Source organism: Nannobrachium achirus, assembly GCF_963921795.1.
Source record: "Nannobrachium achirus genome assembly, chromosome: 9".
NCBI classification, from domain to species: Eukaryota; Metazoa; Chordata; class Actinopteri; order Myctophiformes; family Myctophidae; genus Nannobrachium; species Nannobrachium achirus.
Window position 1 is genome coordinate 60,386,666 of NC_137818.1, and position 23,388 is coordinate 60,410,053.

Sequence of the window (23,388 nt, forward strand, 5' to 3'; positions counted from 1 at the left end):
ATAATAAACTTTATTTATATAGCACCTTTCATCAGGCCCGGCGGCAGGACTCAATGGCTAGTGGGGCCGTCCGTGAGCTTAAGGCTGCGATCACTATATCGTCGTTGTCGGGTGGAAACCTCATATCTCCAAGTTTCAAATGTGTACGTTCTTTCGCAAAGTAAAGCCCTGCTTCATCGTACAAGGCCGTCGCACAAAAGTAGTGAAAACAGCAGATCTACAAGCACACAACGCCTCGCACCACGAGGCGTTGTGTACTTGTAGATCGGCTGTTTTCACTAGTTTAAATCATTTTAAAAATGATAAATGCAAAACGAACAGTTTTGGACATACAAGGCTTTCAACCGACAACGGCGATATGCAAATTAGTGTTTCGCCTTTGTTTTTGAGTATTTGCTGGTTTCACTGATGGGGACGGGCCGAGTGAGGGGGATGGGCCCCAGGCGTCCCCCCTCGTGTCTCACCATATTTTTTATCTCGTCGTTGTCGGGTGGAAACCTTGTATGTCCAAAAACCGTTTGTTTTGCATTTATCATTTTAAAATGTTAAACTAGTGAAAACAGCCGATCTACAAGCACACAACGCCTCGCACCGCGCGGCGTTGTGTGCTTGTAGATCGGCTGTTTTCACTACTTTTGTGCGACGGCCTTGTATGATGAGGCAGGTCTTTACTTTGCGAAAGAACGTACAAATTCGAAACTTGGAGATACAAGGTTTCTGCTCGACAGTGACGATATGTAATTCCAGGCACGTCAAGCATGCTAGCGCTGGAGTACCTGGAGGGGTCGGTTAGGGACATACATGTCTAGACAGGCAGTCAATTAGCTGGAGACCCCTTGGATTGGAATCCCCTCAAGGGCCCAATTTGAGAACCACTGCTATATAGAATGAAGGCCATTTCTGAATAAAAAATGTCCTTGAAATATATGACTATTTAGGCTTTGTCCTGTACATTTGTAAATTAATTTCAGTATTGTGACCTGTCAATAAAGAGCAGTGTTTGCCATTTGTACCTAATGCTTTTTTTATTGGTTTATTGTGTACCGAAAGGTTTATTGTGTACCGAAAGTAAAAACAATGGATAAAATGCATTACCATACCAATGCTTATCATTCCTCTGCAGTTGTTGTTGCTCAGCACAAAGTGCAGCCCAAAAAGAGGAAGAACAACAACAACCGACAGCCAATTATAAAAGCAGCTGAACTAGAAACTGGAAGTATCACTTCAGCCCTGAGAGAAATAGAAGAGAGAAGAAAAGTAGGGGGTTGAATAATGCGGTCGTGTCCATTTCCTGCTTTCTGCCGTTGTGTGCAAGAGTGAACACACACAGACGACGTCCTGAAGACTGAAGAGGACAGATGCTCTCACGGCAGCCCCGCACACCCCTCCTTCAAGACTATATACCGCTGAGAGGACGTTTTAAGAGAGAACTATGAACCGCAAATCCAAGGCTAATAAGAGTGACAGCGTCCCCAGCGCCCTGCTGAGCTCGCAGGAGAACAACATGGTGCTGGACCTTCTAGGCAGAAGGTGTGCTGTAAGTTCTGGAGAGAGAGAGAGAGAGTGCATGGGAGGGGAGAGGATGTATCATGAGCTATTACACTGCAGGATGCTGGATATTGATCTGTCCTTATGATGTTGTCTGCGGGCCGATATGTCTCTAGATCTAGTGGTTCTCAAGCGTTTTAATTTGATGAGAGTTTCAGACCTGTAAAGAGGGGGTCCATTTGGGACCTCCTCGAGGAACCGAGAGGGCTCCCTGGACCCCCTTTGAGATCCACCAGTCTAATTTGTGAAAGTAACATCCAGGTGATATACTGTCAGCCTGTATCTATCTATTATTTTCTGTTAACTGTTGCGCCCATAATCCATGTCCATGCAACACAAGTTATAACAGTATATACAGTGTACAGTATTTTAAGTCAAATCTTTGTTCTTCCGGTTGGTGGTGAAACCTAATCTCTCCATTCCCATGAGTTGGCCTAAAGGTGAGAGTGAACTTATCTCTACTGCCACTTCTTTCCTTGCTACTTATTGTTGAGTTTTCTCATTACATGCACACTCCCGTTGGAGTGAAATACTGGGTTTTCTTATTATAATAATAATTATTATTAATATGACTTGGATATGTCTTAGTAATTCAACACCTTTGCTGCAATGCTGCCTATAAAAGTATATGTTTGTTCTTGGGTGTTGCTAATATTAGGTCATCAAAAAAGCAGGCAGCTCAGGCAGGAAACAGTGGTTAAACTATTCTTCCTCTGGTGAGAATTAGCCTAGTCGTTGAGCACACACATTTCAGCAGAACTTTGCCTTCCTGTTTACTGCCTTGAAGCTGTTGAGTTTAAAGGCAAACAAATGCCTTCCGTCGTGGCAAACCTGGCAAAAAGAGCAAAATCAATATGACAAGCCAGGCATGTTTTAACACCCTATAGAGAAGAATGCGCTTAGGGGCACTGGTTTGGGCTGTGAATTGTCACTTAAAGTCCTGAGTATCAGTTGTTTCTCTTTCCGTGTGCCAGGCGATCAGTATGCATTTAAATGAAGATGTGACGACATACTGTGACGTCACACTGGCGTTATGCCAGATTAGGGTGATCCCATGGCAGATGTCATCCTTTGTAAATAACTCCAAACAGCAACAAACTATTGTTCTAGGTCTGAGAACTGTTTGCCAGCTAAAGTAAACCTGTTCTTCTTAACCTTTTGACTGTTATCTGGGTTGAAAATAGTTAACTTAATCTATTTTCAAGCATGACTAATCAGACAGGATTGGTATGCTTTATTTGACATCACAATGATGTAAATGTTAAAACGGAATTGTTCGTGTGGTTGCTATCTGGGGTGTCGCACCAAATTCTGGGCCCTGGGTACAAGGATTCACTTCAATTACCGGTATTTTGTGCTTTTGAAGAATAGCAGATATAGATCTGCTATTTTGTGAAAAATCTTGAACATTTGTGCGGAGTCTGAATATTTCAAATCCTTCTAAGGAAACTATGTTTCTACGTCAGTGGTGCTCAAACCTTTTCATGTGAAGGACCCGCATAATGATATGTATTTGGCAACAGACCTCCCCCATCTCAAAATACTTCCAGGGACACCCCCCCCCCCCACAAATGTTAGCTTAAAAATATATTCCAAGATTTCCGCACATTTTCACAAGAAAATAGCAGATCTACAAGCTCGCAGCATGCTGCTATTTTTGGAGCTGTGTGGAACACAAGCTACCCTATACGTGGCCGTGTGTGTAGGTATGTGGGTATGTGGGTGGGTGGGTGGGTCTGTGGGTCTGTATGTAGCCTGTATGTAGTAACCCTGGGTGACCAGAGAGGTGCTGTTGAGTCTAGCCTGCCCTGAGCATCAACTGCAATACACACACACACACACACACACACACACACACACACACACACACACACACACACACACACACACACACACACACACACACACACACACACACACACACACAGAGCTCCACTTCGAACAGAGGTTCGATTTTTAATAGCTAAAGACAGGCCACACCATCTTGGGCCCTAGTTACTCAGTTACCCCCCCACTTTGTGACGCTCCTGGTTGCTGTTATAACAAAATATTGTTCTAGGTCTGAAAACCTTTTGCCAGCTAAAGTGAACCTTGTTTGTTAACCTTTTAACTGAAGTTATCTGGTTTGAAAATAGTTCTCTATCTCGGACAATATAATGTCCATTCAGAAAAAATGGTCATGCTTCACTTGACATCACAATATATAACAGGGGTCTTCAACAGGGGGTCCGGGACTCCTAGGGGTCCTCAGAGTTACTACAGGGCGTCCTCCAAATCTTTGTGTGATAGAAAACTTATAGAGAAATAGCAGATCTACAAGCTCACAACGCCTCAGCTATTTTCACAAAGAGCTTTGGTGTAGAGGGGGAAAAGAGCAGACTAAGTACAGAGGGAAAGGTCAAGTATTGACTGTTCAAGTGGTTAAATATCTGAAAACACAAATTGACATGAATCCAAAATACACTGACGATTGCACTGTCAAACGATGAAACTATATGGAATCTTTGAACAGGTTGTGGGGGTCCCTGCTTCATCTCTCTCTCAACTAAGGGGTCCTTAGCCTGAAAACGTTGAAGACCCCTGATATAAATGATCAGACGGAATTCATTCCCCAATGGATTCCTTGCGACTCGCTACTCACTCGCTACACACTTGCAATTTCCCAGAATTGGACCTTTCTAGTTCTTCATGTCATGACACAGACTCACAAATTAACTTGATACATTAACTAAGGTGTTATTATTATACATGATGAATAAATTCATAATGGGGTGATTTAAATATTGTTATTACTCATATCGGTCTGAATTTCTAAAGCATCTTCATCCAAACTAAGCGCTTTACAATGTGCATTACATTCACACACACCAATAGGGGAGGAAACCAAACGGGATCAGTTAACTGTTAGGGTTTCCATGTCTTGCTCAAGGACACTTCCACACAAAGCCAGGGTCACAGTGTGTGTGTGTGTGTGTGTGTGTGTGTGTGTGTGTGTGTGTGTGTGTGTGTGTGTGTGTGTGTGTGTGTGTGTGTGTGTGTGTGTGTGTGTGTGTGTGTGTGTGTGTGTGTGTGTGTGTGCGTGCGCGTGTGTGTGTGTGTGTGTGTGTGAGAAAGAGAGGTGCGTGCGTGCGTGCGTGTGTCTGAGACACATGGATATTGTGAGGACAGTTTCTGCTTTTGTGAGGAAATGTTGGTTTCATGGTTAAAAAAAGATTCATAGAACTAGTCTTACAATTATGAAAAGATTCAGTTCAGGATCAGGCATTTATAAAGGTTAGGTTTCGGGGTAAGGGCTGGAATTATACCTCTTTTATATAGTGTCATGTACCAAAAATAGCAGATCTACAAGCTACAATAAAAAACAAAATTAATGTCATTCATAAACTAGAAAATATTGTTCCTTCGAAACAATTGTGGGCTCGCTTTAAGCCAAGAAACAATGTTATAATATAGCTGCAAGCAGCGATAAAGTGGCCAAGCCAGGAAAAAGTAGGAAAGGAAAAAAACAGCGGAAAAGAGCGGGAAAAGCAAGAAAAGTAATAACACACGTCTCCACAGTAAGCTGAACACATATAAGTTTGAATGTTGTTTTTCGTTGTATGTACAGTAGGAGTAGACAGATGTATGATAGATAAAAAATAAATAAAAAAAGAATGAGGATAACATATTGTGCTCGAGCCCACAACTATCTGTCTTAAAATGCTGATGACCTGTGTGTGTGTGTGTGTGTGTGTGTGTGTGTGTGTGTGTGTGTGTGTGTGTGTGTGTGTGTGTGTGTGTGTGTGTGTGTGTGTCTGTAACAAGGTATTATTCTCCGCACACGTATTCTCCCCATCTTGACAAAATGGTATATTCCCAGGTTCTGCAGGTCAGCTGCATTATTGTTAATTGTGGCACATTTACTAACATGCCAAGTTTAGCTGCATTTGAACAACCGTCCCAGAATGCCATATCCAGCCCAAGAAACCATAGAAACGGGGGGGGGAAATAGAATATACTTCTTAAAATAAATGTATCATGCTTCGCGCGCGTGCAAGACACCAGTCATGTTGCCATACCTTAGCTTTTTCTGAACTGACGCCACTGTGTGTGTGTGTGTGTGTGTGTGTGTGTGTGTGTGTGTGTGTGTGTGTGTGTGTGTGTGTGTGTGTGTGTGTGTGTGTGTGTGTGTGTGTGTGTGTAGTCTCTAGCCACCTCAGTGGTCCAGCTGTACATGGCGCTGCCTCACAGTCCGTCCTGCTGGAGTCACCAGCACACTGCAGTGGCGTGTTTCGTCAAGGACAACCACCAGCGCTCCTACTTCATACGAACGTTTGACGTGAAGGTAATGTTACGCACACAGTAGGGCTTTCACCAAATATTAGAATATTCGAATATCAAAGTCACTATTCGACGTTGTTCACCGAAGTCGAATATTCGCTTATTCTTAGTTTTTAATAATTTTCTCTTTAAAAAAATCTATAGTTTATAAAGCTTGGCTAGATAGGAAGTCATAAGAATGAGTTGTCAATGCCCCCGGTGGATGAATTTGTTAATGCTCTATACCAGGGGTTCGCAAACCTTTTTAGGCCGTGACCCCCAAAATAAACATATCTGAACTGGGGACCCCCACCCTGACAAGCACTTGGAATTGTAGGTATTACATTTAATGTGACTCGGTTCCGCAGATAAATATTGTGAAAATAGCAGATCTACATGCTCACAACGCCTCGCAACGCTATCTTCACTAGTTTAGGTCCCGGGCAAATTTCTTTTTTGGGCTAAAACTGAGCTAAAACTTGGGAACCACTGTTAAAGACAACAATGAGAGAGGGACAGACGGACGGACGGACTGACTCACTCATTGACTGACTGACTGACTAACCTCGCCTACCAGGCTTTCTGGGGGAAAGCCTGGTGTTCGTTCACTACAGCCCGTTTGGTTTCCGCCTAAAGCGCGGAAACCACTAGAAGAAGCGGCGTCGCTTTGATTTGGTTCCCCCGTTTGTTTCCCCAATCCCTTTTAAAATGCTCGAGTAGCCTTGCGTAGTCATGCCAGTTGCTACGAGTTGGACTAAAAGATGCATATACCAAACACATTTTTCAAAAGCAAAACTACTCTGCATCAAGGAGTTTATTAGGTAGGCCCTAAAAGTATGTCCTTGAGCGCAGGGGAATTATTTTGGGTTAAAACTGAATCCGGTTTGATAGTTCCGGCAAATTGTAGTCCTTTGGGGACTACAACATAACGTGTTGTGGTTTCCACTCCAGACCGGTTAACCCCGAAAAGTGAAGTGATCCCAGACTACTGACTGACTGACCTTTATTGATCCCACAGGGGAAATTCTGTACCACAGCAATGAAATGAAACAGGACAGATAAAGAAAAAAGATACAGCTAGAAGTAAACAAAACTAAAAATAAATTGTAATAATGATGAAAAGGAGTAAAGCAGGTAGTAAGCATGGCATACAGATGGCTGTTATTGAAAGGTTAAAAGTATAAATTCTCTTCTTTTCACAGGCAGGAAAACTACTATGGGAACAAGAACTCTATGACGAATTCACTTATGACTGTCCCCACACATACTTTCACACATTCGCTGCAGACGTAAGCAAACTCCCTCTCTATTTTCCTTTACAGTTTTTGTTAGCAATAAAAAAATATCTATTAAAAATGTGGCTCTCGGGTGGCGCAGTTGTGAAGTACCACCAGAGCTGGATTTTTCATATATCCAGGTTTTTCAGATATCCACATAGAAAAATATCTAGGTCCATACGGAGCTGGATATTTCATATATCCCGGTTTTTCAGATATCCACATAGAAAAATATCTAGGTCCACATGACAAAGATATCTAGGTCTAACAAGCACACACACAGTAAAGTCTTCAGAGATATCCGGGTTCCCTGTCTACACGGATCCAGTGAATCGGATATTTTTCAATGTCTTCACTTATTTATCCGGTTTAAAAAATATCCAACTTTGCGGCCGAAATATCCAGCTTCATGTGGCTGCAAGCTAAATCCATCGTGGTGCATCCGGCTTTGTCGGGCGCCTATGTGAACACAATTGGCTAGTGTTCGGGGGAGGGAAGCCAGGGGGGAGGGTGATATTGGTCATTGCACATACTCCTATGGGCTGGGGGGGCGACACCTGTCAGCAGGGAGTGTTGGGCAGGGTAGGAGGAGTAGTCCACCCAGCAGGGGTTCGTAACTGGAAGATGAGTCAGTAGGATACAAACAGCATTGACAACACAGAAATTACTAAACTTTTTTTTTTAAGCAATAACCTTTTACTTGAGTTGAGGCCTGCTTATGGCATTCTGTCCTGCATATTGATGGCATAGAGCAGGGGTCTTCAACGTTTTCAGGCCAAGGACCCCTTAGCTGAGAGAGAGATGAAGCAGGGACCCCCACTACACATTGTATAAAATTGTGTTGCAGATTGAAAATGTTCATAGATTTCTTGGACTTGTTTTGACAGCACTGTCATCATGTTGGAGTAATGTGTATTTTCAGACATTTAACCACTTGAACCGTCAAATACTGCTCTTCTTTTCCCTCAAGAAACGTCTTTGCCAAAAATAGCCGATCTACAAGCTTACAACGCCTCGCAGCGCGAGGCGTTGTAAGCTTGTAGATCTGCTATTTTTGGCAAAGACGTTCCACTCAGAATAGGGATGCTAGGGTTCAAATGGTTAATGTAAAAAACATGATCCATCCTATCCTATCACACAAAAGATTTGGTGGCCCCCCTGTAACTCTGTGGACCCCCTGTAACTCTGAGGACCCCCTAGCGGGTTTTAAGACCCCTGGCATAGAGCATGCAGAATCTATACTGTTGATGTTGAGGGGCGGCAGGGGCTCAGGGGTAGAGTTGCCGGTAGAGCGGCCTGATGGAAAACCACAAGGTTCCCAGTTCGATCCCAGGCTCCCCCAGAGTTAGTGTCAAAGTGTCCTTGAGCAAGACGCTGGACCCCTAATTGCGCCTGTGTTTGTTTGAATGTGTGTGTGAATGGGTCAATGTAATGCGCTTTGGAATAAAAGTGCTATATAAATGCACCATTACATTGTTAATTCTAACACCATGCAGGACTGTCAAGTGGGGCTGAACTTTGCAGATGCACAAGAAGGTCAACACTTTCAAAATGTTGTCGAAGAGAAGATAAACCTAAGAATTAATCGCCACGGTCAGTATATTCTTTTGTACTTCACATCAGCATCTTTAGCATTTATGTCTACCATATCATGTTATATACTGTACAGTAACTTTGGCCATCATGTTTTGCTTTACTATGATAATCAGATACCAATAAGTCTGCCCTAATATCACAATTCCAGTTCCCTTAACAAGTTACTTTAAAAAGACATGCATGTCAGATTTACTTCTGTTCTGTTCCATGGAGGATCTAATTTTGTTTTTGATCAATGAGATGGTCATGCACCGGCAGAGTTAGATAGATCGTAAGACGATGTCTACAAAAACATGTATTATGTTCTCTTTCCTAAATATTCCCTTGCCGATCGTTTTAGCTCATTATGAATCCTTTGAAATGGACCATTCCCTCTGCATAGTCTTACAAGTCTTATGAGTAGCCTAGTCTACAGTATTTTCTGGACTATAAGGCGCACCTGACTATAAGGCGCACTGTCAATGAATGGTCTATTTTCAAACTGTTTTCATATATAAGGCGCACCTGACTATAAGGCGCACATAATAGACAGATGGAGCTGTGCTAAAGGGAATGTTAATGTCAATGAATGATCCATATATAAGGCGCACTGGACTATAAACTGTAGTTTTTTGAGAAAATTAAAGGCTTTTAAGTGCGCCTTATAGTCCGGAAAATACGGTAATTTGTTTATTGGCTGATTCCTAATGAACACATTTTGTGTTCTGGGAGGCACTGGATATTGTTAAGCAATCCCAAACGCTGGTTAATTTCCTGATATGCTGATATCTTCATATTACAGTGAACACATTAGCAGAAACCCTTTCTTTTCTGGGTACATTTTGTTGACCATCTGGCCACAGCGGTTCATCAGCCTGCCTGCTTTGATTTATTATTGCTTACTGGTCCCCTGGAGTCTGAGGCTCCTAGGCTGCAGCCAGCCGGGTGGTGTAGGGGTAGACCGTGGCGACTGGAGGGGGGGACTGAGCATTGATTCGACCACCCGTTGGTCCGACCAGGTTAACATTCACCAGGTGGGCATTCACCAGCGTCGAAAGGTTAGCATTTCACCAGGTTAGCATTCACCAGTGTTAGTTTTACAGAGGGTTAAGGTTAGGTTTAGGTGGTCAGGTCAGAATAATGGGAGGTCGGAACTATGACATGGTGTTAGCTTGTCAGTTGCCACCATTGGTGTGTGAATGTGGGAAGTGAGGACGCTGGCGTTGACTGTTCGCCGCTTCACCTCCCAATGTATGAATGAATGGACCATTGTAAGCGCTTTGAGTTCGCAACTTGCTTAGAAAAGCGCTATAAAAATGCAATCCATTATTATTATTATTATGGCACCGACTGGAGTGGTTTGGATGATCCAGTCCCTCTGACTTGGCCGGGCGCTCCAACCAACACAATTGGATGTGTTCTCGGGTAGGGTGGGGAGGAAGGCAGAGCTCAGGAGGTAGAGCAGCCGCTTGGGAATTCAAAGTTACCCGGTTCGAGCCCTGGCTCGCCCTGGGTTATAGTCGAAGTGACATTGAGCAAGGCACTGAACCCCTAACAGCCCCCAACGAGCAAGTTACGGTGTGTGTGAATGTGTGTATGAAATAACTCAATGCACATTTTAAAGTGTTTTAACCCATTTAGGCCTGAACACATTATGACGCAATATTTTATGCTTTAAATATTCAAAAATAGCAGATATACAAGCTCACAGCGCGACACCGAGTGCCGCGCTGCGAGCTTGTAGATCTGCTATTTTTGAAAAATCGTGAAAATTAGAATTTTGTCCCGATTCTATAAGTGTCTTTTGAATCCTTCTAAGATTTTTGGAGAAAAAAAAACAATGTTTCTATGTCAGCAATCTGGCCAGCCATCGTCAAAGAAAAGGTCCTTTTCACTTAACTGGAGCTCAGTTAGTCTCTTCTTGAGAGACTACTATGTCAGTGGTGCTCAAACCTTTTCATGTGAAGGACCCCCAAAACGATATTTATTTGGCCACGGACCCCCATTTCAAAATATTTAGTTCCAGGGACCACCCAGAAGCGAAATGTTTGTTACAAACGTTCGCTTTGAAAATACATATATTCAAAAATTTGCACCCATTTTCACGAATCTTTCAAAAACAGCAGATCTACAAGCTCACAGCGCGGCACTCGGTGCCGCGCTGTGAGCTTGTATATCTGCTGTTTTTCATTGGTTAAAGCATTCAATCATTTCTAGGCCTAAATGGGTTAAAGGCTAAATGCACCATTCACCATTTAGATCTCTTTACCATAGGTTGGTCAGGGGCACTTTTTCACAAAGGAGCGAAACTTGCGTGGGAGAGATAGCTTGTTCCTTCACACGTCTTACGTCCTCCCTGTGAAACGCCTTATCTGTCTAGTATTTCAACAAGTGAAATGTTGACATCCATGGCCAAAACAAACTTGTTACGGAATATGATAACACTTGTGCCTTTCAACAGGCCTGTCGTAGACGCAATTACCACAACAACAAAGTCATGGATTTACAATGACAGCCAAATATCACGGCTATTAATAGTATGGGAGCTATAAATATTTAGAGCTGTGTGTAATGGTCACGCTGACATAATGACAACACATTTCTATCTATCTATTAGTGAGCATGCAGCCTACAGAAAACTAAATATCATGTGCATGGCATGGCCTGATTCAGGGTCAGGACTATGTTCCCTCCACTCTATGTTCTCTCAGGGGCGGCTATAGCTGAGTGGTTTGGGAGCCAGAGCCCCTAGTTCAGAGGTGGGCAACTTTGATGATGGCGAGGGCCACTATATTCCCACCTTCACTCCAGAGGGCCACATTGCATAATGCTTCATCCTACTTTGTCATTCTAGCATCTCATTTAAAAGCAGCAAAAATAGCAGATCTACAAGCTCAAAACGCATCGCAGCGCGATCGGCTATTTTTGCTTCTTTTGAATTGGAATCCTGAATTCTTTTTTTGTTATTTTTGAATTGGAATCCTGAAATGTAACATTTTGCTTTAATTTCAAACACATTTAGTTATATACTCATGTTAAATTTATTAACTTAAATACAAATACATTGGACATAAAAAAAAATACATTTTAATACCACTAGAAATTAAGCTACTTATATAGACTGACGGAATTAAAGCAGGTCATGCTTGGAATTGTAACAGCTGAAATCAATAATATATCAGTATTCCGGTATTAACCTGCGGGCCGCATTAAGCAAAGGTGGGGGCCGCATGTGGCCCCCGGGCCGCCAGTTGCCCATGTATGCCCTAGTTGGCCAGGCCAAACAATGTGTCAATGCGTGTCCATGAGCAAGACTCTTAACCCCTAATTGCTCCCAGAGCGCCGGCTACCCGAGTGAATGGCTGCTCACTGCGGGTAAATGCAGAGGACACATTTCAAGTATGCCAAAAATCATCATTGGGTAGTATTGGGGTTGGGGTGAGTTTGGGTTTGGGCTTACGAGTATGTGCAATGCATGCTCCTTATACATCTAAAACTTTTTCAGACCTCCGAAGGAGCATGTGGCCTATTGACCATTATAGGGTTTGGGTTAGGGCTACAACAGGGTTACAACACATACGCTCCTACCTGACTCATCATGGAGGAACATTACCCAATGTCTGTCCGTCTGCCATCTGTCTACAGTACTCTGACGTCATACTCTGACGTCATAGTACTGACACATCACAGACTGGCCTGGACACGATACACCATGCTTGGGCATAAAGATCTGCCCAATGGGCACTGCAACATTCAACATTACTTCTGAGACTCCTACATTCAATCCCTCATATACTGAGCATGCACACCCCGGCCCCTGCCCTGGGCACAAGAACGTCTAGTACTGATGTCAAATACTGGCCTGGACATGGAACACCATTAGCCATAAATCATAACGCTTGTAGAGTACTTTTATTTTGTGACGTTTTCCCAAAATAAAAGCACTGTACAAGATGATTTATGGCTAGAACACAATATGAGGGCATACACAGGTGAAACAGTTCCCTACTGTTAGTACTGTTAGCTACTACTAATAGGCTACTAATAAAGAAGAGAACTAATATACAGGCTAAACAACACCAAAATGAGGAGACACAAAACTGGAACACAAATTGGTATCCCAACCTCTGAACATTTATGTTCTGTTCACTAAACAGCTGAAATGACCTGTTACTGGACAATACTCTTTAACATAGGCCTTCTGTCACCCAGAGATACTTTAATTCTAGACATAAATCATAACGCTTGTAGAGTGCTTTTATTTTGGGACTCTTGTAGAGTGCTAAAACGTCCCAAAATAAAAGCACTCTTAGCACTCTACAAGAGCTTATGATTTATGGCTACTTTAATTCCACATTAATTTGGTAGTCAGACTTTCCTCTCCTCAGGTTGCAGGCAACATATCTTAGATAACCCCACTGTTAAGGAAGAAGGAAATGATTACCATGCAAGCTAGCTCATTAATCCTACCTTGTTCTTCCATTCCATAGCCGTCGCAGAGAGGAAGCACCAGCGACACCTGCCTTCACCTAAAGGTAGGACACAAATATACTGTAGTTATCAACTTCTCTGATTATAAGATTTGTTTTTAAGTGTTCTTGAATGTTGATGGCGTGTGGCAGGCCTTTGCAGTGAGGTTCACACCTTGTGTTCAGTCCAATCTTTATCTTACTCTTCTCTGTGGCTGTTAATTATTTCGGCAATTAGGCCTAATCTTCTACGATATTTTGTTGTTAATTCTAGTCCATTCTATCTGTGGTAAAAAAGAAAGTCTTTAGGGGTCCATTGCCACAAAAATGGTTGACAAACACTGTATCCCAAACAAAATGCAAAGCAACATGATGTAGCCTACATTGTACACTCATACAGGTGTTTTCACTTTCTGCTGATTAGCCCTTGAGGCTGGGTGGAAATACGCTGACAATTAGGTATATGATTGATGACACAAAACCTTTAGGCAAGGTAAATTGACTTGTCATTAGAGGTGCAACAGAACTAACAGGAGAACTAAAAGATTCAAGATGTTTATTGTCACTATGATGACAAGGTGGAAGTAGGCCCACATGCACTGTGAAATACTTAGGTTAGGAGTGCCCCATATAAAAAACAGTACTACATAGGCTATACTAAATGTATTTAAAAACAGTTCTAGTATATTATAGAGCATTATTATAGCCTATTATATTTAGCGTTTTCAGCACCGCAATTCCTCTTTTCCTTTCGGCGAATTCCCATCAGGGGAACTTGAAGCCACACCTGTTTCCATCTTCCCGGGTCACTCCCATCCAGCCACATGCATGTCCTCTCTCACCGGCGCCGCATCCATAAACCACCTCTTTGGTCATCCTCTTCTCTTGTTGCCTGCCAGCTCCATCTTCAGCATCCCATCTCAACCCTCCTCTGCACATGTCCAAACCATCTCAACCTCTTGCTTCATCACCAAACCTTAAAACATGGTCTGACCTTCTCATTGAGAAATTCCTAATCTTGTCACTCCTTGTCACCCCAATGAGAATCATAACATCTTCAATTCTGCCACCTGCCGTGACCTGCGTCTTTTCGCCGGTGCCACCATTTTCAAGCCATAGGCCTAGAGCATTTCTCTTTCTTGCTGCTACCCTTTTCTGTCACAAATCACAGCGGAAAGTTTTCTCCGTCTTATTCTTTTCCACCCTGCTCTTTCTTCTTCACCTCTCTTCCGCACTCCCCATTAATTTCAGCACAGCAATTGAGACAAACTAATACATAAAAGTATACTCATGTGAATATAAAGGTAAAGGTTAATGTTACAAGCAACCTCAAGCACAGAAGTCAACAGAAACCCCCCAGGAACTCAGATTAGTTTTTATATGTGTAGATTTAGCAATACCACAATAATATATACAATAGAATAGAATAGAAATACGCTGTTACAAGTAAAAAAAAAAAAAAAAACATGAGTAAAATTGGACAACAAAAAATGGTTACAGTAGCCTACTAAAAGTATCATGCATAATGTTCCATTTCACAATGTTATTATTGGACTGTAATTAGTAATGCATTAATGTGTTCATCACTTGAATGTTGCTGCTGGTAAAGGTGGGGCGGGCTGATTTAAATGCCATTTTATTTGCTGCTGACAGCTCCTTCCGTCACCATGGTGGAGATCCAGAGCCCACAGACCCAAATTCCATCTGTTCCTTCACCTGTGACCAGCAAAAAAGACAAGAAGAAAGACAAGAAGAAGGACAAGAAGAACAAAAAGGGTTCTAAGCTGTCCAAAGCAGACATCGGAGCACCCAGTGGGTTTCAGTACGTTTAAGTTCATTATATTCTAGATCGATTTTTATTCTTTGCATTTGCTGATGATCTCTCTCCTACAGAGTATGTGAGTTTTAATTTATCTCCAAGGTTGTCACAAGGGGGAGAAAGTGGGACTGAGTTACGAGGGCCCAAGGTGGAGGGGCCTTATACTTTAGCTATTGAAAAATAGCAGATAAAGCTTGCAGCGCGGCACAGAGTGAAATATTCATAGACTTGCACACATTGTCAAGATTTTAAAAAAAATAGCAGATTTACAAGCGCGGCACCGAGTGCCGTGCCGCGCTGCGAGCTTGTATATCTTCTATTTTTCAATAGTTAAAGCACAAAATAATGCGTAATAACGTGTTCCCAGTCTAAATGGGCTAAACCCCCGCAGTGAATCCTTGTACCCAGGGCCCAGAATTTGGAGGACACCCCTGTTTATCTCTGAGTGTACAAATGGAACCAAATGGTGGAAGGACTTAAACCTTCTAGACTAGGACCTGAGCTGGCTGGCTCTGTACTCCGACCACTTTTTTCTATCCAGCTATTTTCAGCATGCAACCAAGTGTAAAATCAGTCATTACGATGCCATTAAGGCCTGCCAAAATACATTTTAGTTGACTAAATCAACTGTAGATTTAGTCAACTAAAATCTCATGATATTTAGTCGACTAAAATTAGACTAAAACTAAAACTTTTCAGGTGACTAAATTATGACTAAAACTAAATTACATTTTATTCAAAAGACTATGACTAAAACTAAATCAACATTTGCTGTCAAAAACAACACTGCCTCGTCGATAATTTCTCATCTCTGCCTCGCTCTCTCACTCTCTCTCAATATCTCTCTCTCAATCTCTGTCAGACATGTGTCTCACTTTGGTTGGGACCCCAACAACCCGGACCCTGATCTGATGAAGGTGCTGTCGAGCGCCGGCATCGACGCGGCGATGATGAATGACGAGGAGACGTCCAAGAAGGTCATAGAGATCATCAACGAGTACGGAGGCTTAGACGCTGTGAAAGAAGAGGCCAGCAGAGGTCAGACTTCAGCATTATCTAGCATATCGTCGTTGTCGGGAGAAAACCTTGTATGTCCAAAACCGTTCGTTTTGCATTCATCATTTTAAAAATGATTTAAACTAGTGAAAACAGCTGATCTACAAGCACAACGCCGCGTTGTGTGCTTGTAGATCAGCTGTTTTCATGACTTTTGTGCGACGGCCTTGTATGATGAAGCGGTGCTTTACTTTGCGAAAGAACATACAAATTTGCAGGATAGGCAGAATAACAAAATGCATGAATATACAGTAGGCCAATGAAGGAAAACTGTCACACTCATAGCCACGATGTAAGACACTTTTATTTCAATAGTGGCTACAGGTTCGTTTGTGACCGCTTTCCTCCACACTATATAACTAGCACATCTGCAGTGGTTGGTGGAGGGGGTCAATAAGTTATTTGAAGCAGATGGTGCAGCGGATCGGACGTTAAATCTTTATTGTAGTTCGGACATGGTTTGCGATTACCTCTCATCTACCGAAGAAGAGGACATAAGATTGATGGATTGTAGCTTAAAGGACAATTTTGTTTTTTTTTTACAACAAGGGTTCATATTTTAGACTGTAATTAGAGAAAATAAAAGATGATTGTTAAAATGTTTTCATTTACTTCTTTCTATAGTTTTAGCGATTTTAATGACTGATTTCAGTGGTTGGGGGCATGCATGCAAGTGGCTAAATATGTATTTTTAGACACAATAAACCAGCGATTTCTTCATTACTATTTACAGTAGCCCGCATAAGTCACATCTGCCCATGAAGGATTGTGGTGCATCTTGGGAATATTGTGTCTAAAAAGACATATTTGCATGCATGCCCCCAACTACTGAAATCAAAGACATTCAAATCGCTAAGATGATAGAAAGCAGTAAATGAAAACATTTTAATACTATTTTTTTTATTTTCTCTAATTGCAATCTAAAATATGAACCCTTGTTGTAAAAAAAACTAAGTTGTCCTTTAAAGCATGCTACTACTCAGCACACCTCATTGTGAGCTAATCATATCTCCTAACCAGGGGCATCAATTGGGTATGGCAGGGGTATGCAGCTGCCATACCCTGGGTCCAGGGGGAGAATAACAGTTACTTATAAAATATAAATCCACAAATGCAAAATTTAACAAAATGGTCACTTTAACAGGTATTATAATTATATTCTCCACACTTTTATTCTCCCCATCTTGACAAAATGGTATATTCCCAGGTTCCGCAGGTCAGCTGCACTGGTGCAATGCATTAATGTTAATTGTGGCATGTTTACTGACATGCCAAGTTTAGCTGCACTTGAACAACCGTTCCTGCCATATCCAGCTCAATAAACCGTAGAAACGGGGGAAAAAAATAGAATGTACTTCTTAAAATGAATGTATCATGCCTGTCGCTAAGGTATGGCAACATGACTGGTGTCTTGAGCGTTCAAGACACCAGTCATGTTGCCATACCTTGCCTTTTTCTGAACTGACGCCACTGCTCCTAACTTGTTTCTGTTTGTTGTTGTTCTTCTTCTGCATGTCCTGTTAGGGCCCGCTCCCCGGCCTCCAGCCCCCAGACAGGGGCCCCTCCCTCCACTGCCTGGCCAGGCCTCATCGCTCCCCGCCCCGCCCCCTCCCGCCTCCTCCGGAACACGCGGCGGCAGCGGCGGCTCCCTGCCACCTCCTCTCCCGGGCGGCCATCCCCAACGGCGCCAGTCCTCCCCGCGCCCTCCCTCGGCGCGGGGAGGACTGCCTCCTCCTCCGCCCTCCAACACGTCGTCCCGGGGAGGCGGCGGGGGCAGCGGGTTCCCACGCCCGCCTCACCCGCACTCCATCGCGTCGCCGCCCGAGGACGACTTCCCCCTGCCGCCGCCGCCCGAGGACGACTTCCCGCTGCCGCCGCCGCCGCCTCCCGGGCCTTCCCGCCCGGCGCCTCCCTCTGCGCCCCACCACCACCACTCCATGGCCGCGCCCCTTCCCCCTCTCCCGTCAGGTCCTCTTAGCAGAGGCGGCCCGCCTCCTCCCGTGCCGTCCGTGCCCGGCAGAGGCGGCCCGCCGCCTCCCCTTCCGTCGACGCCCGGTCGAGGCGGACCTCCTCCCCCTCCTCCTGGGTCCGCACCCAGCAGAGGAGGCGGGTTTCCTCCCCCTCCACCAGTAGCGTCCGTGCCAAGCAGAGGTGGACCTCCCCTTCCCCCTGTTGCGTCCGCCGCGCCCGGCAGAGGTGGCCCGGCGCCGCCGCCTCCGCCCCCTCCCCCGGCGCCGGCGGCTCCTGCTCCTCAGGTCCACAGCCCCGCGGGTTTCCCTGCGCCCGCTCCTCCTCCTCCTCCACCAGCAGGTGGAGGAGGTGGAGGTGGAGATGACGGTGGAGGAGGGAAAGGAGCCCTGCTGGATCAGATCCGCCTGGGGAGGAAGCTGAGAAACGTAAGCGACACCTCTTGTTTTCTCTCCCTCACCCCCTCCTCACCGTCTATCAGCGGTTCCCGAACCGAGGGTCGGGGTCACAGATACAGGGGCGTCACACCAAATCCTGGGCCCTGGGTACAAGGATTCACCGCGGGCCCCCCATGAATGTTAACTATTGGAAAATAGCAGATATACAAGCTCACAGATCGCTGCGAGCTTTTTGAAAATTCTTGAAAATGTGTGCAAGAAACCTATGTTTCCATGTCAGTGGTGCTCAAACTTTTTCATGTGAAGGACCCCCAAAATGATATGTATTTGGCCACGGACCCCCATCTCAAAACATTTAGTTCCAGGGACCCCCCAGAAGCAAAATTTGAGTTACAAATGTTCGCTTAAAAAATACATGTATTCAAAGATTTTCACACACTTTCACGACTACTAGATCTACAAGCTCGCAGCGCGGCACCGATAGCTAAAGTTACTAGGGCCCCTCTACCTAGGGCCCTAGTAACTCAGTCCCACTTTCCACCCCCTTGTGACGCCCGTGCACAGATATAATCCACCACTGCAGTTCATTGGTGCGACTGGTAAAACAGGACTGGCGGAAGTGCGTAACTGTGGAACTGTGGAAGGCACTCCGCTGCCCCCTGCAGTGGGAAAGAGGGAGTCCCTCATCTGATTGGCCTACCGAGCATCCGTCCTTCAGAATTCCGGAAGCTTGCCAGTCCTCTTTTACCAACGCCCCAGAGCCGGAGGAGGCGTCTACCTTTCTATGTCTATGGTCGGGGTCCCCAACTTATTTTGCGGGGTCCCCAGGTGATTAGCTTAAAGGGATATTCCACTTTCTACAGGGAGACACCGTATGGGCTTTTCTCCACACACACACCCATTGTAACTTCAAACTCCATTTTAACCATGATAGATTCATTGAAAACACGCATTATTTTTTTCTGGTGACTTATAATACCCTCTTAATACGTGAGCAGGCCGTGTTTTATCCATCACTTTTTTCATTTATTTTTAATAATTATTTGGGAAAATGGACAAAATGAAATACAAAACATTATTATTAAAGATAAATGAAAAAAGTTATCGAAAGAACACGGCCTGCTCACATATAATACCCTCCTAGGGTGATTATGAGTCACCAGAAAAAATAATGGGTGTTTTTAATGAATCTATCATGGTTAAAATGAAGTTTGAAGTTACAATGGGTGTGTGTGGGGAGAGGCCCTGGGCCTGGAGGGCCTGGTAACATTTACATCAAATATCTAAATATTGAATCAAGCAAATTAAAAACTGATCAGGGTGTTCATAAAAGCCTGATTAGACGATAAAATGACCAAAAGCTTTTTTGAATGTGGAATATCCCTTTAATGTGCAACATTGTTTTCTCACTCAACAGTAAACCAACATACAGTAGGCCTACTTGCGCTTACAGTCAGTGGATACAAGGTAGCTGCTGCACATTTCGAAAGTGACAATGTATTGACTTTTAAGACCCTTTTAATACCAAATTGGCCGAATTGTCAAATATAACGTAAGAAAGAAGCAAACATTGTGAAAATAGCCGATCTACACGCTCACAACGCCTTTCACAACATTTAAATGTAATGCCTACAATTCCAGTCGCTTGTCAGGGTGGGGCCCCCCAGTTAAAATATGCTTATTTGGGGGGGGGGGGGGGGTCGTGGCCTGAAAAGTTTGGGAACCCTTGGTCTATATTATGCCACATTGCAATTTTGTGCCAACATTGTTGTGTGTGTCCTCTAGGTGTCAGAGGCTCCTGAGCGGCCTCAAGCAGCTCAGCCAGAAGGAGGGGAGGGCATCGTAGGAGCTCTGATGATGGTTATGCAGAAGAGAAGTAAAGCCATCCACTCCTCAGGTAACTATTAACCAATCACACTTGAACACATTTCAGTGGCTCAGGGGTAGAGTAGCTGTCTTAGAACACGGAGGCTCCCCCAGAGTTAGTGTCGAAGAGTCCTTGAGCAAGACTCTGAACCCCAAGTTGCTCCTGACGAGAAGCTTGATGCATTGCATGGTTTCCTCCGCCATCGGTGTATGAATGTGCGTGTGAATGGGTGAATGTAATGTAATGCACAATCTGTAAATCTGTAAAGAACCTTGGTTAAAGGCACTATATAAATGCACCATTACATACAAATATGGAATCATAATCCCTCATCAATCTACAATAGTGACATTTCTTTTAATTGATTGATTTTGGCGTTGAAAACCAGGATGATTTCAATCAGTCAGTATTGGAACAAGTACTCAGATATTATACTTAGTCTAGAAATGCTCTGTTACGCTCCATTTAAAATATACAATTCAAAAGTGTTGGGATAGAAATATGCTTAAGGGAAAGTACTCATTATCCATTTCAGAATAATAAATACTACTTTATTGGATAGTAAAGTAGGTCGGAGATGCTTATTGTCGGTATCAGTATCCCTGTTTCACAATGTGCTGCTAGACCCCCGTAGGAAGGGAATATCTTAAAAAGTCCTGAAATAAATTCCTTACCAAAAAATGTCTTCACCAATGTGTTTGTAAAGGTGTCTAGCTAGTAACACATCCCACAAAGACTGAAATTCAGTTTCCCTAGGAGAATCTGTGACAGTTGCTGAAAGTTGGGTTCTCATTAAATTAACTATACAGGACAAAACACACCAAAATAAATATGCTTTAAGTAGCATGTGAGTGGTCAAACTAGTTTTTTTTTTCATGATTCTGAATCCATTGCAAGCATTCGTTTTGCACAAAAAAACATTCCTTGGGGTGAAGGTGGCTGTGAAAAGTGATGACTCATCACGAAACCATAGTTTTGTCGGGGCATTTTTTGGCCATGGAATGTTTTTCATGCAAAACAAATGCTTGCAATGGATTCAGAATCATGAAAAACTAGTTTGACCCCTCACATGCTACTTAAAGCATATTTATTTTGGTGTGTTTTTAATTTAATGGGACCCCAACTTTCAGCAGCTGTCACAGATTCTCCTAGGGAAATGGAATTTCAGTCTTTGTGAGATGTGTTACCAGACACCTTTACAAACACATTGATGAAGACATTTTTAAGATATTCCCTTCCTACTGGGAGATGGATGGGCTGAGGTGGAACACAATGCCTACTGTCAGCTCCCAGGACCTACCGCACCGAATTTGTCGTTATATTTGTTTATATTTTATTATCTTGTTGATCTCAACCAGCAAAGTAAGTAAAGGTACGAAATACATTGGAAATAGAAGGAAATATCTAAGTAATGTACTTTAGTACAGTACTTGAGAAAGTGTACTTAATTACTTTTCCTGAGTGGTGATTGTAGTAAAAAGGACCCAGCTGTAGCACAGACGGTCTCTCTCTCTCTCTCTCTCTCTCTCTCTCTCTCTCTCTCTCTCTCTCTCTCTCTCTCTCTCTCACACACACACACACACACACACACACACACACACACACACACACACACACACACACACAATCACAATCATTTATTTATGTCAACATAAGAGATACAGTACAAGGACACAAATATTACAAGGTGCTGTAAATAATGTACAGTCAGCAAATCCTGGACAAATATCCAATAACTACACATCATTCAAGGGTACATGTAGCAACGCCTTCGCCTTCGACTACCGATAGTAGAAGAGATTGCACAGAACTTTGCAAGCCGTTTAGCTGCTTTTTTTGGCATCCCAAGTTGTTGGAAGCCTCTTACAACAGTATGTACATGTCCAAGGCTGCCAAAGATGAACACAAATAGATTGCACCTATAGCCTAGCTCTGTTATGGTTCGTAGGAGCGGCTGGTATTTAATGACTTTGGTCATAAAGGCTTCCTCTAAGCTAGAATCAAAGTTACAGGCAATTTCAAGAATGGAAACTGATTTGTCTCCTTCATTGACAACAACAACATCTGGTGTATTAGCAGAGAGATGTGCAAAGATTTCTGGATTTTCTGTACAGATATGAAACATGGAAGGTTTGACACAGGAATGTTTGTACATTCTCACAGACGGTGCAAAATGTTTAGATGTCCTTTGCTATGATATCAACTATTCTGTCATGGTGTGCTATGTAAAGTCCTTTATAGGCATAGCAGCCATTCAGAATGTGTGACATGGTTTCTGTAACAAGCCCTGTGGTGTGATGCAAACAATGAGGTTGCACACACACACACACACACACACACACACACACACACACACACACACACACACACACACACACACACACACACACACACACACACACACACACACACACACACACACCGCGCGCACACACACACACACAGACACACACAGCAGATGTGTTGTGAGGAAAAAGAACCGGTACAGTAGACCACAGAAGCAGGAGGCGCGAGCACAACGACCACAGAACAACAAACAAACAATTAACACGGGGCTAACGAGAAAACAATGAATACACACAGGCTGATGAGACACAGCTGGACTCCAGCGGTTGTGACATAAACACTTCTCTTGTTCTCTTTCAGATGAAGAAGAAGAGGATGAAGACGATGAATTTGATGACGAATGGGACGACTGATGTCATTTTCCTCCTTAATGTTCTTTATCGGTTGAAAACCTTGTATGTCCAAAACCGTTCGTTTTGTATTTATCATTTTTAAAAGGATTTAAACTAGTGAAAACAGCCGATCTTGTAGATCTGCTGTTTTCACTACTTTTGTGCGATGGCCTTGTGTGATGAAGCAGGGCTTTACTTTGCGAAAGAACGTACACGTTTGAAACTTGGAGATACAAGGTTTCCACCCGACAACAACTTTATGTTTCTTAGAACTTCACAGGACACTGTGATTGAATGTGTTTTATTTTGTTCTTAACTTGCTAATTTAAGACACTGAATTGCTGTTGGATTTGTCAATTGAAGCTTTGTTCATTGCAGACTGGATTTCTGACTTGTTTTGTTGTTTTGCTGATTTGTTATTTTATCGTTGTTAA

At 43.3% G+C, this 23,388-nt stretch overlaps 1 protein-coding gene across 1 annotated transcript; it reads left to right on the forward strand.

The window, feature by feature from the left end:
* Nucleotides 1-1,416: 1,416 nt before the first annotated feature.
* Nucleotides 1,417-22,975, forward strand: LOC308291037 (uncharacterized protein; the record flags this gene model as incomplete). The annotated part of the gene is made up of 10 exons (XM_080732951.1): nucleotides 1,417-1,537; nucleotides 5,732-5,872; nucleotides 7,050-7,136; nucleotides 8,621-8,717; nucleotides 13,190-13,234; nucleotides 14,822-14,990; nucleotides 15,850-16,025; nucleotides 17,568-18,439; nucleotides 20,195-20,306; nucleotides 22,923-22,975. Exons 1-10 carry the CDS (start codon nucleotides 1,433-1,435, stop codon nucleotides 22,973-22,975), a joined length of 1,857 nt encoding a protein of 618 aa, XP_080589077.1. The 5' UTR covers nucleotides 1,417-1,432.
* Nucleotides 22,976-23,388: the final 413 nt, after the last annotated feature.